This window comes from Aptenodytes forsteri, unplaced genomic scaffold (genome assembly GCF_000699145.1).
Source record: "Aptenodytes forsteri isolate BGI_AS27 unplaced genomic scaffold, ASM69914v1 Scaffold209, whole genome shotgun sequence".
NCBI lineage: Eukaryota > Metazoa > Chordata > Aves > Sphenisciformes > Spheniscidae > Aptenodytes > Aptenodytes forsteri.
In genome coordinates this window covers 3,791,271-3,817,284 of record NW_008795034.1, presented here as the reverse complement: position 1 = coordinate 3,817,284, position 26,014 = coordinate 3,791,271, and the positions used below count along the sequence as shown (strand labels likewise).

General features: G+C 47.4%; 1 protein-coding gene across 1 annotated transcript in view; it reads right to left on the bottom strand.

The window, feature by feature from the left end:
* Window positions 1-11,155: 11,155 nt before the first annotated feature.
* The window catches only part of MYBBP1A (MYB binding protein 1a), a 62,339-nt gene continuing 47,480 nt past the window's right edge, over window positions 11,156-26,014 (bottom strand). The window contains exons 25-27 of the mRNA XM_009276452.1: window positions 15,134-15,235; window positions 13,782-13,906; window positions 11,156-11,791 (exon numbers count right to left, since the gene is read on the bottom strand). Of these exons, the coding sequence (XP_009274727.1) occupies window positions 11,278-11,791; window positions 13,782-13,906; window positions 15,134-15,235 (741 nt within the window). The 3' untranslated portion in view covers window positions 11,156-11,277. The remainder of the gene's footprint in view (window positions 11,792-13,781; window positions 13,907-15,133; window positions 15,236-26,014) is intronic.

Here is a 26,014-nt window from a genome sequence, read left to right as displayed (position 1 = left end):
ATGACAGATATATATATATATATTTAGATAAACAGTTTTTATTTAAACATTTAAAATCTGGAGCTGCCTGTGCAACCATACCAGACACGAATAACGTCCACAACTCTCCTCATCTCAGTGCCCTGGTATCAGGCCCTGCAAGGGCACCGTAGGAAGACTTCCAGTGGATGACTACCTGTCACCTGAGGCTGAGCAATGGGACAGAGGAGAGAGTTTCGCTGCACTGGGTATGCTGGTGGTTGTTACAGAAAGGCCCAGAAGAACTTTGGACAGAAATACCTAGGGACTCTAGAGTTTGCTCAATATGCTGAATTCAGCCTTGCCTAGGTTTTTAAAATACCAAAATCCATCTGGCTGAATTGCTTTACCTAAGGCCTGGTAGTGCAATACTGCTGTGCCAGTGACATCGTGCTTTGTTTACATGCATATCACATTACATGTATTGTCAATGCTAGTTCTCCCTCTGTCAGTATTTTCAAAGCAGGTGGCTGATACTCTACCATAGCCGTTTCCTTTGGAACAATGCTCAGGTTTAATGCATGCCCAACCCCATGCACAGTCCCAGACTACTTTTACTGGGCTGTCAGTTGGTCGCTTTTATCTTTATGAAGATGCATTTGAGATCTTTAATATACAAGGCCAGTGTCTGAACTGCGTTAGTCTCAAATGCAGAAGCGTGTGTCTGTAAAGCAGTCAGAGTGCCATTTCACTAGTCTTGTTTCCTGCACTTGGCCTCCACAAGCCAAATTTATGCTATGTCATCTTGATGCTGCAACAGTGTGGGGAAGGCAGGGGAGCACGGGCCCTGGCAAAAGGCAGGCTTCCAGAGAAGGGGCATTGGTTCAGTGAACTCCCCGCTCCCTTTTTTCTGTTTAGATGTCTCCCACAGTTTAGATACTCCCCTCCAGTTTAGCACACACCTCGAGCAGGTGAATGCACCTCGCTCTTGTGCTCATCTTTAACAAGTGGCTGTGGTTGGGCTGCTAGTAGGACTAAATCAGCAAAGCAGATGCCAAACCAGGACTGGATGCGAGTTAATCAGACAGCCAGCTTCCAGACTTGTGGCGTAAGTTTGTTCAGAGACACAGGAAGGTACTGTTAGTAAATCTGGGTTTTATCTCCCATTCACTTCCAGGATGTGCTAGGACCTACAGTACAGCATTGTAGTAGAGATGGTAATTCCAGTTACGAGCGAACTGGTTGATATTCACCACGTAGCCAGTCTCTGCCCAGGCAGATGGGTTCTGAGAGTGACTCCTATAACAACGTGAGCCTTTCCTCCTCCTCAAACTCCACTCTTCTGCAAAGGTTGCTCTGTCACCTAAAACACCTTAACAATAGCTTTAAGATTTGGCTAAACAACTAGAGCCAGAAATTTTCCTCGAGTGCCTGGGCATCCTCTGGAGAACAGCAAGCGGGTGCTAGAAATAATAAAGCAAAGCAAATCCAAAACAATGCTTCATTTCCCACCTTGTGCCACTATTTACATTCGTAGGGGAAATACCGCCTCTGTAGTCTAGGAGCCAAACGCTTGGCTTTAAAGGCACATGAATTTCTGATTCCCATTAAGAAATCCCTTGTTAAGCTGTTTAAAAAGAAACGAAAAGCAACCCAACAATCAGTCACTTCATCTCAGAGACCAAAGAAGATTAGCCACATTTCCTAAATTGCTTTTCTAATAGGCTCTCTCTGTTGTAGCATTTACTGTCAACAAAATGAAGCATTCCTGCTGAAGTTCAGAGATTAGGAATTGTCCTTAAACTTAATTCTCAGGAGTCAACAATGAAAAGGGAACTTAAGTGTTTTGTAATTTCAGTAGCTCTCCTTGTTCATGACAAGCCCCAATCCTTGTTAGAGAAGCACAGCGCTGTTACAGGAGGCCAGCTTTGTCTTCTGCGCATATGAAGGAAATTGCTGTGGCTTTCTTTTTAACAAGGAAAGAGGGAAGGGAGCAAGCAAGGGAGTGAGAAGTGAGTCCTACCTGCAGCAGTTCCACACCAAGGGATCCCTGAATCCCTGCTCCCACGTGTTCCAGGCTAAGAGAGGGAAGCCAAAGCAGCAGCTGACAGCTCAGAGGAGGTGAACAGAAGGGAAAGGAAACTCAGCCTTTCCACCTCCTGCTGACACTGCTGCTCCTTTACACGTTGATGGCCCATATTTGAATGGCTAGAAGCTGAAAGGCTGCGTTTCTGGTTGAGTGTTTCTTGTTTTAGCTGTGAAGAATTGTTCAGTTAGTGCTTCTATAAAGGTATTTGGTCTGTTAGAGTGTCATGGTTTAACATAGAGGGAAACCAGCTCACTTAGATCAAGGGTCCGTAGATTATGGCAATAACAGGTGCATCAAGTCTGGACATGAAACGTTATGTATTACCGAACAGAAACTGGACCTATGCTGCCATATAAGCCCCTTCCCTGGATTCTAACATACTGTTCCCTGTCCCAGGACATCAGCCCATTTCTGCCAGTATGTGACTTGGGGAGAGTCACGGCCTGGCCTCAGTTTCTTTATGTGCGAGGCTGAGATGCTCTATAAACAAGCCATGTTGTGTTTCTATACTCTAGTAGAGGTCAGAAGTTCCCCATTATTAAAAAACCAAAACCTTACAGTATTGTGTTATACTGGTGCTGAACTCTGGACTTAGCAAGCCATATTGTGCTGGTTTCCCCTATGACTCCATTTCATGTACGTTTAGATGTAACCAGGCTTGGAAGCTGTTAGGGCCGTTTGGTTGTTGACCTTGTGGAGCAGTGTGGGAGCAGTGGAACAATTTTTGATATATACATAGGAAGTGTTTCTGCAATGAGAATAGAAGCTTAGACTGAATGCACATTACTTATATCCAAGCTGAGTAACAGCCCTCATTAAAATTGTATTTCTGGTTTTATAAAGAAAGGCTCTTAATAGGAAAATATAGTTAGTTTTTAATAAAGAACCCACGTATTTTAGTATCCATCACACTGAATGAAGTAAGATTCCAGCCTGCCACTTAAATAAGTAGTTGTACCACACTGAATGAAGTAAGATTCCAGCCTGTCACTTAAATAAGTAGTTGTACAGGTAGGTCATCAAGGTTATGTTTGTGGTTCTAAACTTCAACACAAAATTAAATAGTCCCCATAAGGACAGAAATACCTTTAAAGCCACTGATCTCTTGCACACAAAATCACTTCGTGTCAGTGTCTGACTACACAAACAGGAGCCCTTGAATGCGTTTGAAAACATGGGAAAATACTACCAAAAGGCAGTGAGCGCTACTCACGCCCTCCCACCCCAGCACATACACGTCTCAGGACGGGGCCAAGCGAGGGAAAGGGTGTCCAGGTTATCAGCTGGTGCTGCTGTGTCTTGCCCCCCCTCCCTGGTACCTGCTGCCTCGCCCTGTTCCTCAGGGCTGCAACTGGTCCTTCCCCAGTGCTCTGCCCCTGTTCCCCACCTCTGCCCGAGGGTCAGCCATCACCGATGGTTTTCTGCAAGGTGCAGGTTTCTTCCAATCTCCCCGCACTCTGTGGGACCTACAATGTTAGATGCAGCCTTACTGCATTCATCAGGGTCCGAGCAGGGCGCAGCATGTCCAGAGTGCACTGGGGAGGGTCCAGGATGCCCCTCAGTTAATCATGAGAGCTTTCTTCAAATCCACTCCATAAACGTTTGGGGGTTTTTTAAGCAAGCATTAACTCTAATACTGCATTCGCACTAATGCACCCGCTACAGAAGCAATTAGGCGCTTGTACACAGCGAGAGGAACTGAGGTAATGGGAACTGCACAGAGAGGCAAGAAAATTACCCAAAAAGCAGCAAGCTGCCAACCCAAGTAACTATAATGCCTCCTGCTGCCATCGCTCACAGAGCTAGAATCTGGGTGAACCCAAGAGCCTCTCCCCTTTTATATACGCTACCTAAGAGAGAACCTCAGGGTGACTAAACCCTAGAAATGAATGGCTGTACTCTGGAAAGCAGAGTTCCTCTCTGCATCCTCCGTCCTAATTGTTTGTTTTCTTCTCCATTTGCTTTATTGTTTGGTAAACCAGCACTTACGATCACTTTTGCTATGTGATGTACGGGAGTATATAGTATATTTTCTTGTTATACAAGGGAGGAGTATAAAATAGTTTTCTGATTTCTTTCAGAAGCAAATGACTATTTTATTTTTTAAGAGCAATTGATTGTGAATCTCAGAGTATAAAAAAAAGATAAATAAGCCAAATATATACCTTTATGTAAATTAAGAAATAAAAGTATTTAAAACATACCTCCTGGCTCCCTTTCTTGAGTCACCTCTTGCTCTGGTTGCACGCTCCTGTGGTTACTGTCTGCAGGGCTGGTCCCTGGGACAAGGCTACCCCGAGTTCCACCAGCCACACAGCTCCTGCCAGGAACACTTTGATGTGGACGGCAATGAACCTACCTGGACACCCGCCTGCCTGGAGCTCGTTTAAAAAGTAACACCGCAAGCCAGGAAGGTCAGAGGGAGCAGAGGGGTGGTGGGTGACAGCCTCCTTTTCCCTCTCAGTTGGCTGCTGGGATCTAACCCAGGATCAGAGCAGGGGGGAAGGAGTCAGGGTCCTGCTCCATCCCCTTCTAGGCCCCTCACTGCACAGCATGACAAGTCAGAGCTAAAAGACCTGGCTGATCTGACTGGCAAAACTGGCTAATGTGGTGGTAGCTATGGATTGGGTGCTCGGGAAGATGGGCAGGAAGCAGACCGGGAAATTAATCCCCAAGTGGTAGCCATGGTAGGCACCAATGCTGCCCTTCTCCGGGGATCCTGTGCCAGCCATGCCTGCCAGCTTCACTGGATGGCAGCATCTCACTTGAGGGCAAAAGAAGGAGCAAAGGGGCTGGTTCTGCTGCTTCAGGAGCACTGCAGCCCACCTGTTCTGCCTTGGTCTGCAGTGGCAGCACAGACAAGGTGCATTTGAGTCTCCCCTTACCAGCTGCGGAGGAGACCTCTCCTACACATCCTTGCAGCGCCTCCCTTCAGCATTCTTTTCTTTCAGCACAGTGCAAGTGTCCAGGCCAGGACACCCCTGCAAGCAAAGGATTTGTCGCTTAAACAATCAACCCTGATCACCTTTTGGCAGCGCATCTCAGGGCTTTCAGCTTAATCATACTCTGTAAATGACTTGATTAAGCACAATTTTATAAATTCTGATGTTCCAGCGGCTAAGCTTTGAAGCTCAGCAGCTTTAGCTTCCGTCAACCAACAACTGCTAAGTGACTGTACTGTTGACTTTTTTTTTTTTGATCATGGACATACATGGGTATGCGCGCACACACACTCTCACTCTTACAGCCCTACTTGCCTTCCTTTTTCATAAATCTTCCCCCTGCCGTTTCTGTAGCGCTCTTACCAAGACCATCTGCAGCCTGACAAATGGACAACAGCCTCGCTGCTTGGGCTTGCGCAGGGTGACTACACTGACCATCTCCAACACATACCGACACCAGAGCTGCGCGTCACCTTGTGAAGCCCGCGCTGGCTTGTACAAGCTGATGCCATTTATGCTGTAGGTGACGTGGTCTGACTGCTGGTGCATTTACCGCGGTTGTACGAAGAGGCCCTGACTGCATGGCAACCTCGCTTTCGCTCCTAATCAACGCCAACACACTGCAACCATCTCCTAGTGTCCCTGGCAAAAATCTCTGTATGACATATAGTACATTAATTCAAAATAAAGTTTTAGCATTTGAGAATATGCTTAAACGGACACATTTACCTCGCCAGCAGTCAATTCGTCCTTCTCTGTGGCTATATGCGATGACCAACAGATGCAAGGCAAGTCAGGAGGAAATCCCTGTGGCCAGGCTTTCTCCTGCTGGGAAGAGCCATAATGTGAACCTGTTGCTGGCTGGGTGCTGGGGCAGAGGTTCCACGTGGCTGGCCAGCCTGGGACACCCCTCCCTCACAGCACAGCCAGTCTGGCAGGAGTGTCACTGCCCCGAACCAAACCAGCACCAAACAACCAGGAGCGTCCTGCCACCCCCAGCACATGCTGCTGGCCTCCTGCTGAACAGGAAACTGGCTGGTTTCTCTCGTCTCACAGCACAAAGCAGAACACCACAACCACATCATTAACACCCCAGTTTGAGCCAATTCCTCTAACCTCAGGGCTTCTGATTATAAGGAATTAATCCTTTAAGAGACAGCAGAGAAATGTCAGCATTAAGCCCTGCTTCCACTAAGATTTGAGTACGACAGGCTCACCTTTGCCTGAGAAAAGGAGAAAAATAAAATAAAAATACAACTCGGCATTCTGCATGCTCAACTTGCAGTGGAGTGTTTCTGAAGACAGCAAGACCAGGCATGTGGCTTCCCTGTCTTTTAGGTGTCTTCCAGGTATGTCTTGAGCCCATCCCAGGCCATATTTTACACAAATCTGGAACAGTTGGAAATAAGCTTGGGACTCATGTCTTGGCAGCAAGAGCAAATCCGCAGAAAAATCACCTTTTATTTTGTTGTCCCACACTTCAAAGTAAAAGCTATTGCAGCTGTTTTTCTCTGGAAGAGGACTGGCTGCTGCTGAGTTGATCACAGCTGCTGTATTTGCCACTTTTAGCATTGATGCTATGATGCATACTGGCCACAACTGACACATCAGCACCAGTGCATTGCACTGCACTACGACACTTCCCACCCCCCAGGAACACTAAAACTAAACACCAGTTGCTGGCACTAAAACCCAGGGCTTCTCCTGCATCACCAAGATCCCACCACTACAGGGCAGCTAATTCCCCACCAGTCTTGTTAGCAAGGTGGCTGAGCCACCATTTGCCTTGACAAACGGCAGGCAAGGCCTCCTGCCATGGCAGAGGTTTGAAAGCCATGGACTGATCAAGACTGATCTCATCTGCAAGGATGAGATTCAGAGGGAGGACAGAGACCGGACCATGGCTGTTCCAGCACACGCTCAGCTTGGGACAGGTAGATTTTTTAATCCCCTTTGCAGGGAAGCACATTTTACTGCCCAGCTTCACCTGGCTGCCACATGCAGCCTTACTCCCTTGCACAGACGAGCCAGCCTTGTCTCAGCCTTTATGCCCTGTCCAAACCCTCAGCTAGCAATTCAGCACTGATTCTTCTGCCAGTCACAGGCAGTGGGGAGAGTCTTAATGCACCTTGGGACCAACCAGTCATGACTTCGGTTAAAACAGTCCACAGCCTTCACACAAGAAGCAGGCACCAGGCTGGGAACGGCAGTTCATAGCCCTGCTCCTCCCAGGCCTCCACCTGCCTGGGACAAAGGCCAGTCTCCAGCAGTGCACCCGCAGAGGAGTGCTCCCTTGAGCTTAGTGCCCCAGGGCCTGCAGCTATTTTCTTGCATTCAGAAGAACCCTTGAGCTCTTATCGCTGCCAAAGAGCATCTGAGCCCAGGACAGCAGAAAAGAAAAGGCTTCATTAAAATCAAAGCATGCTCTATCCCCTAAAGCCCTAAAGGTCCAGCGACACACAGGACATGCAATCAAGCACAATGAAACCTTTGCGATTGTTAAAAGGCACAAATAAGTGCCGGTGAAACACGATTTGACTTGGTGGATTAGTGACTGCTTTCTATAAACTGTGCAACAAAGCCTGTCTAAAGTCAGGTAATTTAGTTGGCAAAAGACTTGTTACTGAAGCACAACTTGCACAATGCCTCGCAGCTTTCCTGTCCCTTTTCCCCTTGACCGCTCTGCAAGCGCTGAAGACCAAACACACGCACACAAGCCTGGCAGCCTCCACACTGGCAAGGCGGAGGTCAAAGTCAACCTCTCCAGCTTGGCAGCTGACATGTGGCACTGCCCGGTTGCCATCCCTCTGTCAGAAACAACAGCTGGCATGGCTTCGGCCTTGTGCTTTGCCCTTCCCTGGTCTCTCCTCAAAATGATGGTGACAAACTGATCTGCATGAGCTCTTAACCTCTGTGACCCTGGCAGATATCCCGGAGAGGCTCAGCTAGCCTCTGTGGCCCCAGCTCACACCCACATGGGCAAGGACTCGCCCGGCAGCATTGGCCACAGCAGGAGCATGCAGTGGCTCTGGGGTGCCGGGCAGATGCACTCTCTGCAGACAGGAGAAGGTTCCCCCCCTTTGCAGCCTGAGCTGCCTGGAGAGAGCTCTCTCATCCAGCTCACTCCAGTGAGCCGTTAAGTCAAAACCTGCTATTTAAACCAGTCATATATTGGCAGCAGCAAGCCAGAAAGAGTAGATACAGAAAACGATGCCTATCCCTAGTAAAAGCCCTGGCCCTGCCACGTGCCATGTGCAGGGGAAGTAGACTTCAGCCTGCTGCAGCAGCTCTGCTGAGAGCACCGTGAAAAGCTCTTTCTATAACGCTGTTACTTTCACCAGGACCTTCTGCTGTCCCACAGCTTGGTGGCAATTGCATCTCTGAGCCTGCAAGTTGGAGAGCTCAGATGGTCCTTAAAACAACTCAGCATGCTCTATGAGGCAGAAACCACACCAGCTGAGGGAGGGAAACACTCGTAGATGAGGCTTCACCCCAAAAGTCTCACGGGGCAGAAGCCCCTGTTGCGAGGCCACAGTACCTGCTCTGCCCATCACCTGCCAGGCCCAGGAGCAGGCTCACGTTCCCACAGAAAAGTGCGGTAGCATCATCCAAACTGGAGAGCCTGGTGCAGCATGGCCCTGGCACTGCTCCAGGCTGCTCAAGGCCCTGTTGACTTGAGCACCAGGCTCAGCTCCCACAAGACAATCAAGCTGCTGCTCTGCTGCACATCTGAAGAGACAGCCCAGCGGGCTCTAACGCTGTCTTCCCACTCCCAACACACCCACGTACCTGTGCGCTCGCCTTGCTTCCCACCCACCAAACCTGCATGCTGTTTCTCCTCTGGTTCTGCAGGGGCAGTGGTACAAAGTCCCAGGATGTCCTACTTACAGGCACAGAGAGAAGGAAATAAATCTTTAGTGAAGACAGTGTTCAGATTTGAAACCCCTGCTCCCCTTCAGAGCATCTCTGGATCATTAAACACGGATGGCCCTGACCTGCTGGCCTCTTGAATGCTGCATTTGCCTAATACATGAAAAGTCATCACTCAGGAGACATCTGGAGGGGCTTAGCTAGGATTGAGGTTTTAACAAGGCAATGAACCAGCTTTCAGCATTAAATGGCAGAGGCAGAGCAGCATCCCCAGTGCCAACAGTCCCCTTTGAAGCAGCGGCACCCTTTTTCTTGGAGGCACAATTGGCAATAATTGCCAATACCTCCTGACTGGGAACAAAGACTTGCAGCTCTTCTGCAGGCTGCAACAGCAGCTATTCCAGTCAAGACCCTACAACAACCTTCAGATTAATAAGTGGCTTGGGAGAAAAGGTCCAGCAGGACGAGTCCAGCCCTAAACTGCTCAGAATCGGTTGGTGTTTGAGGTGGGGAAATTCCAAGTGTGGGAGCACCACACAGAGATGCAGGCACCAGCCACTTCACCGAAGGTCTGATCTGCATTGTCCTGGCCACCTACCTGCAGCCTAAGCCTCCATCCTGCTTGGGGACCAGTGGCTTCCTGCCACCCCTGCTGAGGCTGGAGGCCAACAGCTAGTGCGTGTGGGCAAAAGGAGAGCTTCCCTTCTCACGCTAAGGGACCTCGGCAACCTTGCAGAGCTCCCCTTCACCTCCTGCTCCAATTTGTGCCACTACCTGAAGGGCGCTTGCTTGATTTGCAGAGTCCAGCTCTGGTCCGCCTACCCCTCTTCATCCAGGACCTACAAGGGCTGCGTCCTCCAAGGCAACGACAGTGCTCCTCAGTCCTGCCTCGAGTGCCAGAGGAAGCCAGCTGTGAAGGCAAAAAGGGAAAGGCAGGGAAAGGATGGATGTTCTCCGCTAAACACTGCCAGCAGATGGGCACTGCAACTCCAGCCCTCACCTGCTGCTAACAGGAGCCAGCGCACTCCTTCGGATGCGCAGCAGACCTTGCAGGATCACTGCTGTGACATGGAAATGAGAAGAGGGCTGCACCTACCCAGGGGTTTGCAGCTGAATGTGTTTGCATTGCTGCCAGCAGCTGTCTCCCAGGGAGTTTTATGCCTTTTGAGAAAAGAATCATTGCAAAGGCAGATAAATAGCCACGGGCAAACACAGCCCTTTGCTTTTGGAGGGAGTGAGAGAAGAGCTGCAACGTGACATTTCTGGCGCCCTTATCTACGTCTGGTGGTACAGACCCACCTATGGGACGAGAGCCGAAGGCACAGCAGGAACAACCCTGCTCCAGGGCCCTTCACTCTGCCAGCAGCCGCCTGTTTCTGACAGGAGCCAGCACCAAACTCCTCTGCAGCAGGAAGGAGAGCACTTGGGCCTTCGTGGGGACTGCTCCCTCCAATGCTGGGAGAGGAGTCAGGGCCAGCCACCAGCCCACACCTTCCAGCCTCCAGGAGCAAGGTGGTCAGCAGGTGGGGGTGAGGAAAGGAGGGAGGAGGCTTTAGAGGCAACCACAACATGAGTAGGGTTTCAAACACTTTGAGACTCAGCTCTCAACAAGAACCAGGTACCCAACACATCAGAGAACCTGGTCCTGGCCTCTCCAAAGGGGTGATGCCATTCTGGCATTCAGGAGCCTGGGGATAAATAAGCAGATGCAATTCCAAGCAGTCACCTTCATAGACTGTTGTAAGCCTGCTAGTAACGGGTGCCTTGCATGGCTGCACAGAGCCTGCTGGCCTGGCAGACTAGCAAATCAATCAACCATTTCAATTGTTTCACTGATTTATTGATGTCCCTGTGCTATCGCAGAGGCCATCACCCCTCCTGCACCAACAGCAAAAAGGCAAGACAGCCACATCATGGTAGTTACTGATGAGACCTGAGTGACCAAACTGGATATATTTGACCCCAGAATATGCATGTGCAAGCCCATTTAACCCCAGGCATTTAAGAGGCAGCATCTCCCAGACTGGAAAAGCTGGGAGTGCTGCTGGGCCTGTGCAGGACAGACTCAGCACGTGCCAGCACACCGACTGCAGCTCCCCAAGAAATCCAAACAAGCCTCTCACTTCTGCCTTGGGAAATCGTGGAGACAGGAGTCTGTGCTCTCAAACACAGGCTGTTTGGCACTGCCAGAGAAGAGAAGGTGGACATCTACCAGAGCCTAGAGGGTATGTAACCTCCTGAAGCTCCCTGTGCTCTAGGCTGAACCCTCCACACAAGTCAGACCCACAGCTTTAGAGCTCAGCATCATGGAAGGTTTATTTAAAGTCATGGAGGACATAAAAACTATAGTTATAAAAGATAGTAAAACAGTCCTCTGAGCCACGCTAGCCATGCCAGGCCTGAGTGAGTCCATGGAGTTTACTCCTGCGGCACTGGAGTATTTTTCTCTTTTCTTTTCTTCTTGGCTTTGCCCTGCTTCTGCTGGGTCTCCTGGCTGACACTCCCCTTGGTTTTCTTTGCAGCCGGAACCTGCTCGGCTTCATTGCCTGCATCACCTTTTCTTTTTCTGTTCATATTTTTCTTCTTCTTCTTCTTCTCCTTGTCAGCCACAGCATCTCCTCCATTAACAGCTTCCTCCCCACCACCCGCCATTGCCACTCCATTCTCCCTGACCCCTCTGTTCTGATTCTTGTGTTTGCTGCTACTGGGCACGAGGCCTTTCTTCTGCCTGGGGGTTTCTGTTGCCAGGGGTTGCTCCTCTGGGGCTGCTGGTTCTCCATCTTCACTAGCCACTGGTGCTACCCCATTCTCCTGGATGCCTTTCTTGCGATTCTTACGCTTCTTGGTCTCTGGCAGAAAGCCTTTCTTCTTTCGCTTAAGCGGCTCTGCTTCCTGCACAGGCTTATCGGCTGTCTTCTCTTTCTTGGGCTTCCTGCAGAGAGAACGCCAAAAATCAAGAGCAACTTAGTTTACAGCCAGGGAACAGTGTGATCCATGCTACAGGCAAGCCACGAACAGGCAGAAGCACAAGAAAGGTGCAGGAAGCGCAGGCATGCTGCAAGGATGAGCATTATCCCTGCAGGTGGTCCTCAGTCTGCACAGGGACTGGTTAAATGAACAGCAGGAGCCAGACCAGGACTCAAGAAGGCACACAGAGACTTGAGGAAGAATCCCCATTCCACAGACCAGATAATGCTGTACTTGCCACCTTCTCGAGCACACCCGCCTGTGGCCCCGTGCAAGGCTACTGAGACACTGTCTGTCTGTCCAAGGTGACAGCCCCAGCAAGGCCTTCACCGTGCTAACAATCCCAAGGGGTCTTCGAGCAAGAACCCCCAGACCATTCCAGTCTCATCTAGGCAGCCTTTGTATGCGTGCAAGACAACCACTGCTGCTACTGTTCTCAGACAGAGTGCGTCAGCAACTTCACCACCAGCCAGTCTATGCTGCTCTGCACCAGCTCAGTCCCCAGAGAGGAGTCCTGAAAAGGAACCAGGCTTTAATTCCATGGCCTGGTTTTCAATGTGAAGCTTTTTGGAGAATTTTTCAAGCTGTGTCTCTTCAGGGTGGAAAAATGCTATCCTGACAACTTGATGTTAGCACTTGCCTCTGAGCACCTCCACCAGGATCCTGTGTACAAACCACACCTGCCGTAGGCTTGTTCCAACTCGCCTGCACAAAGACCTCTGCGTGTCACAGCAAGACGGCACCAACAGTGACAGCAGGCTGCACCACTGAACCCCAATCCCTTCCTCAGACAGCATGCACAAGCTCAGCGTTTCCTACCTTAGCAATCCCCCTCCTAGCTGCAGTCTCTACTAGCTCCTAAACCAAGCCTTACCCTTGTGCCAGCCCTGGCAGTACAATGCCAGGGGACCTGTGTGAGACTGGGAAAGGGCCTGGGGCTGTGTCATAGGGCTGGGTGAAGCAACTGTGCTCTGCAAGCCTGTTCAAAGCATTAGAAGGGGCCACAACAGCTTCAGCTGCTTTGTATGATTCCTCCCTGCCTGTGAGCCCTCTCACACTGAGCCACATGCAAGCATTTCCCTCAGAGCCTCTTGCTGGGCTGAGATACCACAGACCAGGCCACCCACACACTGGGACCGCAGCTCCCAGTCATAAGCAGAGCACCCAGCATTCCCTAATGCTGTGTGTCTCACTAAATACTGCCAGCAGGAAGGTGAGACAAAAGTTCTGATTGCAAGCTATTGATAGAAAGGAGAAAAAGATCCTATTTTTTTTTTTTTTGCCCTGGAGCAAAAGTCAAATCCAGCTGCCATTTAAACACAGGAGCACTAAAGCATAAACACTGAATGCTCCCCAGCTTTCAGAGCTGCAAGGCAACCACTCCAGGCATCAGGCTGGGGATCCAGACACCGAGGAGCCCAAAAATCACTGGAGAGGACTGAAGGTCCCGGCATGTACTCTCTGGTACCCAGTCACTTCCCAAGACAGCTACTCATTCCCTCCAGCCTCACATTTGCAGAATCAATCCATAATGATGTGGTAGGACCTTAGTGAGTCAGCCTAGAAATTTCTCTGCAACTTTGGTGATGCCTCTTAAATCAGGCCACCACTTGGGACTGCTGAAAGCAGGCATTCTATCCGTGGGTGATCAGCTGTCTTACCTACTGGCAAGACACGGTCAGATATCAGACACACGTTACAATCCTTTCCCATCAAGGACCAATCCTAAGCATGTAAGCATCTGGAACAATGACCCTAGCATTATTCCAAACAAGGAAAACAACAAACATTTCAACCTCACCAACCCAGGAGCTCCATTTAACTCAAACTCCAGCCTGAGCTCAGTGCGCCTTGACTTCCTTTCTCTTCCTACTTCCCCACATCAATGAAGACAAGTAGGACAGGCAGGCAGTCCCCCAGGCAAGCCAAGAAGCCAGAGTTCCAAGCATACATACGTATAATTCAGCCAGCGCATGACATTCCAGTAGAGAGAGTCGAGACGTGCCGAATTCCCAATGCCTTCTGGCTGGTTCAGAGCTACCAGCACTTTTTCCAACTCTGTCAACTTCACGCGCAGCTTCTGCAAGAGCCAAATACAAACAGATGATCTGCAGAATGAACTCAGAAGGGGCACTCACAGCAGCAGGGTACAGTCCATCCTCAGGATAAGACTATGGCAGAATAATCAGTCCTGCCCGGCTTCTCCAAGCCACTGCCCTGAGCCCATTTGCAACACCACTTCCATTTGGGGGCAAAAACTGGTGTGTTACACCATGCCATCAGGTACAGGGTTTGCTTGAAAACTGGGTCTCTAGCACGAGAGGCATAAGTCACAGGTGTGTTACACCATGCCATCAGGTACAGGGGTTGCTTGAAAACTGGGTCTCTAAGTCTAACAGCTAGAATTGTACTGGCATAAAAGGGACTGAAAGGTCCTTTGGTCCTCTTTCCTTTTCAGTCCATGGCTAGGAGCAGGGGGAAGAAGACACGTGACTATGTACCTATCTAAAACAAAAGCAGCAGCATTTTCAGTCTAGTTTCTAAAGAATGCAGTCATGCTGCCTCTGGCTGCCTCTTCCATAACCCACTGGATAATTTCAGTAAAACCAGACAGAAAGGGGCGTCTCAAAGGCTATTCAGTTCCTACAAGAGCCTTGGAAATAATCTCTCTCCTCCACCCGCTTTCCTATTAGGTCTTCACAAAGAAACAGGCTGTGGTGTGAGCTCAGTGCTTATCAGTAGGAAACTGGGCTTCAGCAATTCTGCTGCTTGTGGTATTTTGCTCCAGTAAATAAGACCATGTTAGAGACTTATTTTGTCACCTATAGAAAATCTTCTCACGTTCAAAAAAAGCCATTTTTCATTAGGGAAAACAAAGCCCCAGGACAAAGCTTCACTCCCGCTCGCAAAACTTCTGAATAAGTCTCAGTTTTTGGGAATCAAAATCTCTGGGGTTCAGTGGAGAGGACAGAGCAATCATCTGGGACAAAACCCAGCTCACCCTCACTGTTACCCCAGGCTGTATTTCTGCTACTAAGAAAGGAGATGCCACATGCATTTGCAGAACACTGCACAATCCTTCAACAAGCTCTTGGAGATCAGCTCATAAGAGCTATGGATCACTCCTTCAGACATGAGGGCTTTTCTGTCCTCAAATCCAGCCAGGCATTCCCTCTAGGGGTACCTTTGGTAAGAAATGAGGTGGGATGTAGCAGTCACAAGGTAAAATCCAAGTGTGACATTTAAAAGAGGCCTTGGTGGTATTCAGAAGAACAGCCATTTGCCACACATCGGGTCACGCACTCACCTGCTCCATCACAGTTTTGAGGAGAAAGTTCAACAGCTCCAAGCTCTTGGCAACTTTCTCTTTCTCAGCCTTCAGGATACACTTGCCAACCATTTTCAAACTCTGCAAATTAAGTGGGAAGATTGAGAAGAAGCATGCATTAAATGGAGGGAAAAAAAAAAAAAAATCACTCTTCTCAGGAGAAAGCAGAAAATGAGTAACAATTGGCAGGATTAACCTGTCACCAAAATAACTCTGGAACGCAAAACCTACCAAACTCTGGAATGCTCAGGAGGGTACATGGTGGAAGCTGCTGATGCCCAGGTTAATTAAGAAACAACTGGACAAAATAAGAGCAAGCATACCACAAAGGCACAACCTTGCTGCTCTCCCTAGTTTCCAAGCTAAAGCACAACTGGAGACATGTTGCTGCTTCCTGGAGAAAAAGAGGAAAGACAATATCCGCCGCCGCCCTGAAAAGGCCAGGAGGCTGCCAGACAACAGACTCACCTGAGGGACAACAGCTACTCAGCTGCAGAAGCTGGGATTTACATGTAAAGCGCTAATGCAAAAATCCATTAACACGCCTAGGAAATCCCAGTTGCCAGCACTAGAACAGGGCTTGTCAATCAAGCTTAAATTCACTGAAATGACTGAGAGAAAAATCTCATCTCTTTGTGTTCCCTTTATGTGCTGCAGGGTTTCTGAGACACCAAAAGGTCTGGCTTAGAGGAAAATCACTCCAAAGATAGGTCAAATAAAAGCCAGAGTTATTTACAAGTGGAGAAGGGCAGAAAATAGCCATAAAAAGGCAGCTGGATCAAAGAGGCGGCCCACTGGCTCAGGGGTACTGATCCTCTGTCTGCAGCTGGTCCTCACAGCCCTTGTAGTTTTCTTCCCCACTGTATTTCTGTGTGGATGCACACACCACAGCAAGCCCCACAGCTTGCATGGATTACACTAATGAGAGATAGGATTTGCAGGGACAAGCTGATTGTAGACAGTGGCATGCCCCATCACAGCCTATCTTGCTACAGGAGGCTGCACTTGTGGCCAAGCCCGCCTTTGCTTGGAATTTGAACACGCCAACACGGCCAACAGGCAAGGTCCACCCCAGGCTCAGCATCCTCGGTGCCTCAGGCAACACGCATCGCTGATAAGTCACTGCGCCAAACCTGTACCCAGCAGTGGAAGGTTCTCCAGGAGATGCAATCTCTCCCATTAGACCATCTATTGCTTTTGCTCCATTCAGACTAGAAGTAATTTTAAGGACTCCAAGCAAACTATTCTCCATCTATATCAGCATAAAGCTGGCAAATAAAGTAAAAATTCTTGCAGACACAGAGAGAAGCAAGAAATTTATTCCCCAAAGCAAGCTCTTTCATAATGAGTCCCACAACAGAAAAATAATGATGGTCAGCAAGAGTGTAAGGAAAACTTTTAGCAGAAAAAGTGGGGAGACCAGATAACATATCTGCAGGAACAGCAGCCTTCAAGTAGAATTATTTACTGTCTGTACAAGCTCCACACCCTAGGATTATCTTTTTTTAAATAATAAAGATACAGTTATTTCCTGACCAGGATGGTCCACTCAAGCCCTGTATTAGAAAGCCACCATGCTCTGCTGCTGGAATTCATGCCGCAACTTCATCTAACTATCAATAAATTGCTATTTACTCTCTCCTGATATAGATGCACTGCAACTCTATTCCAGAGCTGTCATTAACCTACAAGGTCATACAATTCAGCAGGTCTAAAGTCTCTCAGGTAAACCGAGAAACAAACATAGGGTGTGTGATTTAAAAAAAAAAAAAAAAATCTTCACATGTAGGACATAACAGCCCATGGGCCATGCACACTCCATTTATTAGGCTTACCACAATAAATAATAATGATAATGATGAGCAAATCAATAATGAAAACAAACCAGCCTGATTTGCATAAAAATTTTCTTTGCCATTTGAAGAACAAGATATTGCCAGGCTAACAGTCATTACTTGTGGTTAAAGTAGCTTTCAGAGAGGCTATTAAATTGAGATCCCTATTTTGCTAAGTTGCGTACAAGTTCACAGTGAGAGAAAATCAGTATGGACTGTCAGCTCTTCAGGGCAAGAGGAATCAGGGTAGGACTGTGAGAAGGAGCCACAGTGAAGTCAATTGTCATTTCTTCTTTGCAATATATGAACATTTTGGAATTAAGAAGGTGTTAAAAATAAATTGCATTTTCTCTTCACTGTAGATGAGTGATGTAGATGACTGCATTTAAATTGCGCTGGCTTGACTCTGTCTGTTCTTGCTGCCAGAATTGCCCTGATCCTTTGAAGGGTTTGAAACAAATCCTACTGAAGTAAACAGAAAAGTCCTATAGCTCTGAACAACACCCGAGGGGCTGATTTTCAGAAGTCTGCAAGCAGTTTTCAGGTGCTTGGGAAATTGGGACGTGCGTCTAGTTTGGGGTGCCTAACCAAATTCATGCAGAACCATAGAATAAAAAGGGTGGCTTGCCCAGCTGGAGATGGAAGATATCACTGGTCTAGCGACATCAGTGCTGTAAGACTAAACATCTATATTAAAAGCAGTGTTTTGCATGAGTCTGGAAACACAAGCACAGTTCCACCAGCATAAATAGCTAGAAGCAATCCAGTACAATTTAGGTGGCTCTGCAAACAAATAGCTCCCTACTGAAATGGATCACTTTTAAACAGCTCCCAAAGACCAGGAAGGAACAAGGAAGAGGGTGGGGGTGGACGGAGAAGCCAAAGGAGCTGCAAAAAAGCAGCAGATAATTCATTCCTACAGAATGCACAATTTTCTATAGTCCAGAAGCAGAATGGATTGGCTTTAAGGAAGCTGGATTCAGATAACGTCTTACTATTTCTCAATATGTGTCTTTTCCCTTTCCCTTCTGCTACAGAGCGTGTAAAAGAAATTTACTCCAAAGAACACAAAAATGCCAGCACCTCTGTATGTGGTATGGTTGAGACAGTCAAGCCTCCTTAAAGACTTGAGTCCAATTCCTGCTCAGCTCAGTGTCATTTATTATCCTGATCCCATCACCACTGTCTCAGAGTACTTCCCCATTAGGCTTTACGTGAGATGGTATCTTGTCAGGCATGCATTGCTTCACTCTCCTCCTCCCATAGCAGGGAGTGTACACAGCGGAGCGTTTGCTTCCATGGGATTTGTGTTAGCATGGGACATCAATACAAACGTGCTGCGCTCTGGTTACGTAAAAAGAAGCTGACTTTGGACTGGGGCTGCTGGCAAGCCTTGGGGAACTGCTCCCAAGGAATGAAATCCCAAGTCTCTTCAATAGGAACTGGGTCCAAACCTCAAAAGCAGCTTTCCCAAGTATTTGTCATAACTTCTTGCTACGTAAGGTACCAACCATTGTATGTTATGGGTTTGCACAGCAGATAGCTGAGTGAGGGAGCAGGCCAAAGCAATCTGAAAGATGAAATTAGCAGTGCCGCCCCAATTGCGTAGGTCAATCCTTTTACAGGCCTACTGTGATTTCATTTGGGGAATGTATAAAATACAATCATAAAAAAGCTATTATGTAACAGATGGCAAACTGCAACACGTGGCAAACATACTTTAAAAAGAAAAGTAGTATTTCAGTCATCTGCAGCATCCTTAGGAGAGCCTCAAACACTGATGAGATCGCAAAAGACTTGCACAAGGTTGGCAAGTATCTCCACTTTACATAGCAAGACTGAGGCACAAAGCAGGGGTTTTGCTTCCAGCTATGCTACAGGCCAGTGGTGGAGGGTTAAGCGAAAACCCAGAAGAACTTGTCTAACCACCTGTTTGGTGATTCTCTGCCATGTGCTGTTCGCAAAGGTATCCAACTCTCCCTTCCCCTGCCCTCTGAAAGCATTACCAACCTAAGAGTCACATAACCCAATCACTCCATACTAAAAGCAGAGAGACCACGTGGCTTATACTCAACGGCCGCACTTGCTGATTATGTTGTTTTTTCTCCCATTTTCTGCTTTTCTTACTCTGCTCCTTCAGTAACAGCCAGTCCCACTTTACAGGGAATCCCAGTTCCAGCTACAGCTCAGTAATACCTGTGACAGTTTATCATGCCTGTACATCTGAGCTGTCAGCAGATCTGGGCAGGTCATTTTCCAAAAGGAAAAAATACGGAGGCAGTTTTTACAGCTGGAACTCCCATCTCACCTCAAGCCAATACAACAATACAGTTCCTGCCTCACCCTACATGGATTCAGCTGGCAGAGATGGTTTTGCCTTGTCATGTCAAACATGCTGCTTCCAAAGCCTCTGGCTGTTTCTGGTGGGTGGCACTCCTGGATCCAAAGTTCTCTGCTTCTAGGATTTCTACAAGGAGAACAGCACACCTCCAGCATCTTATCAATCAGTGTTTTCTCTTATATTCCAAATTTCTGTATGACACATGGAAGTACCCCAACTACTGCAGGATGCAACCTTCGTTCCATCCCTCATTGCACTACACAGCAATCCTTCATCTTCACAAAGTATAAAACAAGTTTGTTAGAGCACAGGAGGTGAATACCTGCAGTAATTCAGCCATACAAGTAGGACAGAGGGCTGGCAGCTAGAAAGAGGTGTTAACCACACAGCTCCATGCCTCAGTTTCCCAGGTTGGATTTTAGTCTAAGCCGAAGACTCTCCCTGAAACCTGCAATACAGCAAAAAGTGGTGCATGTGCACCTAGAGCCAAAGTCAGCATCCCAGCCACTGCCCAGCTTTCCCTGCAAGGGAGATGGCAATATGCTGTTATATGGAGCCAGGCAATGTTTCTGGAAGCCTCCACATCCACACCCACCTGCAATCTCAGCCTGTCTGCACCTCTTCCCCTTTCACAGGTACCACAGTGGGGGACACACTTAGCTCAGACTTACAAGACACAGCAGTATCTCAAGAGAGCAGACGAGTGTTCTGCTACCAAGAGACAAGCACATTTCCTAGCTGGAAGTTTGAACAGCATTTAATATTTATGCATTCCCAGCACGTCCTTCAGCCTATTTCATTGTTCAAAACAAACAGCCCTTCCCCTCCGTGGGATCAGCCTGACAGATCCATCACTGCTCTGTGAGCTGGAGAAGCCCGGCCAACCTGCGTTCTTTCTGCACGCTGCGCTATCTCCATCCTTCCCCCTCCTCCCCCATAACAGATCTGACGCTGATGGATAAATGTGCAGATTCATGGCTGAATACAGCGCCAAGTGCCTTCTGCAAAACACACACCTCCACCCACCCTGCACGACCTTACACCCCCTGGCACAGCCCAAGGTTGCTAAGGTAAACTGCCTTCTCCAGCAGCAAATAGTTCAGCAAAATTTCCACCCTACTGAACGTCCACAGTCACGACAAGAAAGCGCTTAAGAGGTCTGATCTCAGTTTGCTGACTGCTTTCACACTGACTGTGAAAGCTAAAGCTTTGCCCTAGCTCCATGCTGCATGCGGGGTCCCAAGAGCAGACACACAACCTTTTTGTGTCTCAACAGCATTTTGCTGTTGTTGTGGCTCAGGTCCCAATGGTGGAGTCACAACCAGAGGCGCCCCAGCAAGTGGCTTTGGGGCTCCACAAGCACATGCCCATTACCTGAGCCAAAGCACAAGATTTCCCATGTCCGCATACAGGTAAGCTGAGAGGTTTGGGAGAGGCACAGCCTTCCTCTGCTATTTAGAGGCTAATAACAAACTGACAACCAAATGAAGTATTTTAGTATTCTGTATGCTCATAGCTCCTGTTATTATCTGATGTAAGCACCCTCTCCTCACCTGTAATTACTCTCACATTTGTCCTGAGAGGTAAGAGGTAAGCCAGCATCATTCCCTCCATTTCACAGAGGTTCAGAGAGGCCAAGTAACATGACTGAGTCACACAGACAATGACAGAGCCAGGAATCAACTCTGAGCTTCCCAAAACCCAGACAAGCCACCCCCAAATACTTCCTTTTATGACAATATTCACTGTACAATAGAAGAACCCAAGGCAGAACTTAGGGCTAAATCATGAAAGACAACGAAGGGAGGAGGGAAGAGTATGCCTCTTCACACCAGTTTCCATCTATCCACAGAGCCAGATCCATTTCCAACTCCATGTACACAAGGTACACAAGCACACAGGGAGAGGTTCTCACACCACCCACCTGAACAGCACAGCAGCTGCTGCCAAGAGCACTGAAAGGAGGAAAAAAAGCACTGACAGTCCCTCCTCCCTCCGTTCTCTCTCACCAAGTTTCTGAAGACTGAAAGTATAAACGTTCAAAACTTTTTTCCTTGCATCTGTACCAGAAACAAGTTGTCATGAAATCCTCACAAAGGGAAGGGAACCACCAAGTTTCTGCTTGTCCCTGACCGAGAGAGAGAGGGAAGGTAGGGGACTAAGCAGACCCACATGCTGAAGGGTATACCTAAAGGGCATTTTTTGCAATGTTTATTTTGGCTGTTATTAGAGGGAGGAGCCCAAAAATCCAGAAGCCATTCTCACAGAAAATGTCGCTGCTTTCCCAAGCTTAAAGATCTGATTTTTTTTTTCCATAGACCATATGAAAATGCAGCAGGGAAAAACCGTAAAGGACAGCTGAGGGAACAGAGGAGAATGAATTCTCCACATAGACATCCAGTACTCTGAAAGCATGTCAAAGATATCAGTTAAATCACTACTGGCCTCATTTTACAAGCTAAGAGGCTGAGAAAGGGCAATGAATTAAGATTTTATAAAGACGGACAGATAAAAGTTCAGGCAATCTTCAAGAAAAAAATTGAAGAATGGCTTTTTTAGAGATTTGATGAAGTCACTGTTAATAATTTATCTCCCTACAAATTAAGACACCGATAATCAAATGTGATGCCCTTCAGGAATGAAGGGCATGTCTACTCTGGAAGGCTATATAGTATATCCCTCTCTCCCCCCCGCCACATTCTGAGTGGCTCCAGCTAGTTATTTTAAATCCCTAGCTGAACAACACAATAGCAACAAAACCCTCTAGTGCCATACAATAAAAGTCTTCGGAGAGCATACGGTAACTTTCAAACAATATGAATCTTGGAAAAGAGGTCTTGGGTTAGCTATACCATCCCTTGCCCAGGCCATGTAATCCCCTGTCTGTCTACATTCATGCCTTTCTACAGAAACACAGTTGCCTGCCCAGTCCAAGTCTAAGTAACCACCTAAGTGGAAGGAGGCATCACATGTGTCTCATTAGGATTATGTGTATATTTACCTGAAAGTCTCCCATACTGGTGACCTGCAGTGCTTTGGTCTTGCACTGAACTTGGGTATCAGATTCTGTGAGCATTTTTACATTCCAGGATGCCTTGATCCCATTTTGGTTTCAAACAGCCAACCTGAACACTATCTGCTCTGCTCATCCCTTATGACATTGACAAAACAAGCAAAGGAAAAAATAGTAGTGAAGTTGGGCCCTTCCTATGAGGTACTTACTGCAGAAGACAGACAAAGGAAACCCTCAGGAAACTGCTGTGTACAAGCCAGAGAAAGCAGCTTTAACAACAGTTTTTTGAGAGCTGTTTTGTTTTGAAGTTGCTCAGCCGTGAAAATATAAGTTTTCTGGATATTCCTCAAAATCCTTTCCCACTTCCCCCTGACTTTCACATCGTAACTGGGAGTTTCAGCATAAGTTGGGAGTTACACAAAGCACCTCAGTTCAGGAGGGCAAGCCAGTCCCTGCAAAAGGGATGACATAAAAAGGTAATGAAACTATGTGTTCAGATCCTGGAGCTTCCTGCCCCAAATCTGTCAGTGAGTTACTAAAGAATTGGCACGGCTTCAAGATCACTCTAAAGCCAAGACAGCAATTTTGTAACATATCAGAAAGAAAACAGAAATGCATCTAACACGGGGAACAAACACCAGAATGTGCTCACAATGACAACTGGGAGAGCCGAAAGACCAAATTGAGAGGTGTTTGACAGAGTCAAAAAGACAGTGTGAGAGTCCTAGCAGCAACCCCAGAAAGATCCCTCGCCAAAACTGTGCAACAGTTCCCTGCATGAAATGGGGAAACTCGGGCCTTTCGGGTTCTGCCACTTGCCTCATTGGATGGCTCTGGGCAGTCTGAACTCGTAACAACCAGCATCCTTAGATAACATGGGGACAGAGATTGCTATCCAACACAATGGGATGTTCTGAAGCCAAGTTAAGAAACAGTCAGATTGTCCATGCAGAAGGAAGGTCTCTGGGATGTCTCAGGAGACCCAAGTTTGATTCTTGGCTCAGTTCCCAGCCAAGCATGTCATCTGTAAAACAGGGTGAACGACTTTAGTAAATTAAATACATTAGCTCTTGGGTTTCTGCAAAATACTTTCTTCATTACATCAACAACTCACTGGTTTGAATTTCCTTTGTAAAGCGCTTTGAGACCTACCGATAAAAGAACAAAGCTCTCGAAGAGGAAGAAGTCTCTGTCAGATGCTCTAGCATCTCAGGTGAGCTCTGTCATTTACAACATTTACAATTCTACTTCTTTATACTGTAAACACAACTGAGTTGTCTAGACTCCCAACATTAGAATAAACTTGAACAACTGTAGCAAGGTTCTGCTTTGTTTAAAGTAACTAGGACCAGGGAGGCTAAAACTGTGCCAGAGCTATTTCTCTACTTCCTTACCTTTGCTTGCTGTCCAATAAACAAAACAGCTCACAGGGCAGTCCCACAGCTTGTGGACATGGCTTCCCGCCCAGGTGACCCAGCAGAAGAAACCAAGAGCACCAACAGCAAGCAGGGCTCTCACAAGAACAAGTCAACTCCAAAGTACCTGCTAGGATATCAAGACTTCCCTCACTGACAGTAAGGAGATGGCAAACATGAATCCCTCACGACTGCAATAGATGTTTTATAAGCACGCTTAAACATTTTGGGAACAAATAAGGTCAAGTTAGCTTATGTAAGCACAAGAGCCATTGCCTCGCAGCAGCCCGAGCTCCTATTTCAGGAAGCTGTCTCTTCATTTAAAGCTCCTGGCCATTGATTCTCCCTCATCTGCCTCTTAGTTTTACACGCATAATTCAATGATATCCAAGCCTGCAGTTTTCTCACATCGCCTCTTTCCTAGTTCCAGCACATATCGCTGCCTAAAACCATCCCAGGCTCCCTGCTCCTCACCACATGATCTGCAGGTATGCAATGCAATCACTGAGGCAAGACAGGATGAGAAAGCAGGCACCAGGAGATAGCATCCTATCCTCTCTCACAGCCTTACACCTGCAATGGCAATCCTGCACTTCAAGAGCTACCAGCCCCATAGCTGCAAATCTGACCAAGGACACAGAGAGCGTAGCAAAGCCTTCAAGTGACAGCTTCCTTGTGAACGATACCACTGCTTGAATTACAAGTGCACATCAGTATAGTCAGCTAAAGAGTTGGCCCTCCCAGGTTATTTCAGACTTCTCCCTGGGTCAAAGAAAGGTATAAAATTCTGCATTATCATTTTTTCCTCTTAAAACAGGTATTTGTGAGGGATGGTGGCAGGAATGGCCAATGACAGCAAATGCACACCTTTCAACTAGAGGTAGGGCAATAAAACTTCATCATTTTCCAAAGCATCATGAACCACTGCTCTCAGTCAAGGTTATCATGGGTAAGCACTCACATACCAACATCTACCTACTTACATACCCACCTCTGAAATCATGGCTGACCTGGAATGGCCCACCGAAACAAGTCTCAGATGAAAAGGGACAAGACTGAGCTGCAGGAGAAACTCTCAGTTCTGCAAATGCCCTCCCTACCCTCTAGCTAAGCAGAGGCACGTGTGGACATCAGGGACAGAAAGGGCTATCATTTAGCCCAAGCTCTTGCCTAACACAGTCCAAGAAAATTCACCCCATAATTTCAAAATCAAGCCCATAACTTCCACCCAATCTGCAGCTTCTCTTTCAGTCAAGCAAACAATCTCTTCACTTGGCAATTCAGAGCGAATAAACTCTTCAGCAAGTTAGTTTAATGGTAGATTACTCTCTTTGACAAACATACTTTCTACATTCTAAATTTGCTCAGTTTCCAGCCTGACTTCTGCTACACGGGATTTTTTACTATCTCCAGAAGTGATCAGTCATGATATGAGTATTGTTCTACTACACCATAAAGCCACTGCATGTTTTTACAGCTATTACTCAGATAAGTGAGCACTTCTGCGCCACCAAAAGGACACAGAATACCTTTTGCAGCTTTAGAAAGTTTTGCAGCACAAGTGTCAGCCTTTGGCTATGAATCAAAACTGTTACATGGAATATAAAGTCCTTGATCCCTCCTAATTACAGCAACATTTAAAGACATGCAGCTGCCCCAGCTCCAAGGAGCCATACTAGGACTGTGTTAGCGCAAGGGGGGAGCAGGAAGAAGGGAGACAAAACCCAATGCATATATGTCCACCAACAGAGCACTCTGTAAAAGTGTTATGTCAGGGCTTTTTCAGGCCAAAAAGAGAACTAGCACCTATATGCCACTGCCAGTTAATAGTATGGGAGGCCTCCTGCCCGCAGGGTATACCTTGGACAGCCCAAACAAACTGACAATATTTCCCAGGAATTTTTCTTTAAACACAGATGACCACAGAAATGAAAGACACTGAGGAAGCTTTGGTAGCAAAGCTCATTAAAATACTGGATGGGTTCCAAGTTGCTAAACTTTCCCTGACAAGAACAACATAAAGGCATTGTAAATGTCTGTGGTTTCCCAGTGAATCACCGAGTCCTGCAAGTATTCAGCTGCTAGAGAGAAACATGGAGATGACCGGTTTGGAAGGAGAGGCATGTTTTATGTACCTGGAAAATAAAATCATACCTAACTCCACCCATTGGATTCCTGATGTAACCATTAAATAAAAGCTATTTAATGAAACCCAGGATTACCTGCTTCCTCAAGAATTATAAACAGCACCTCTGA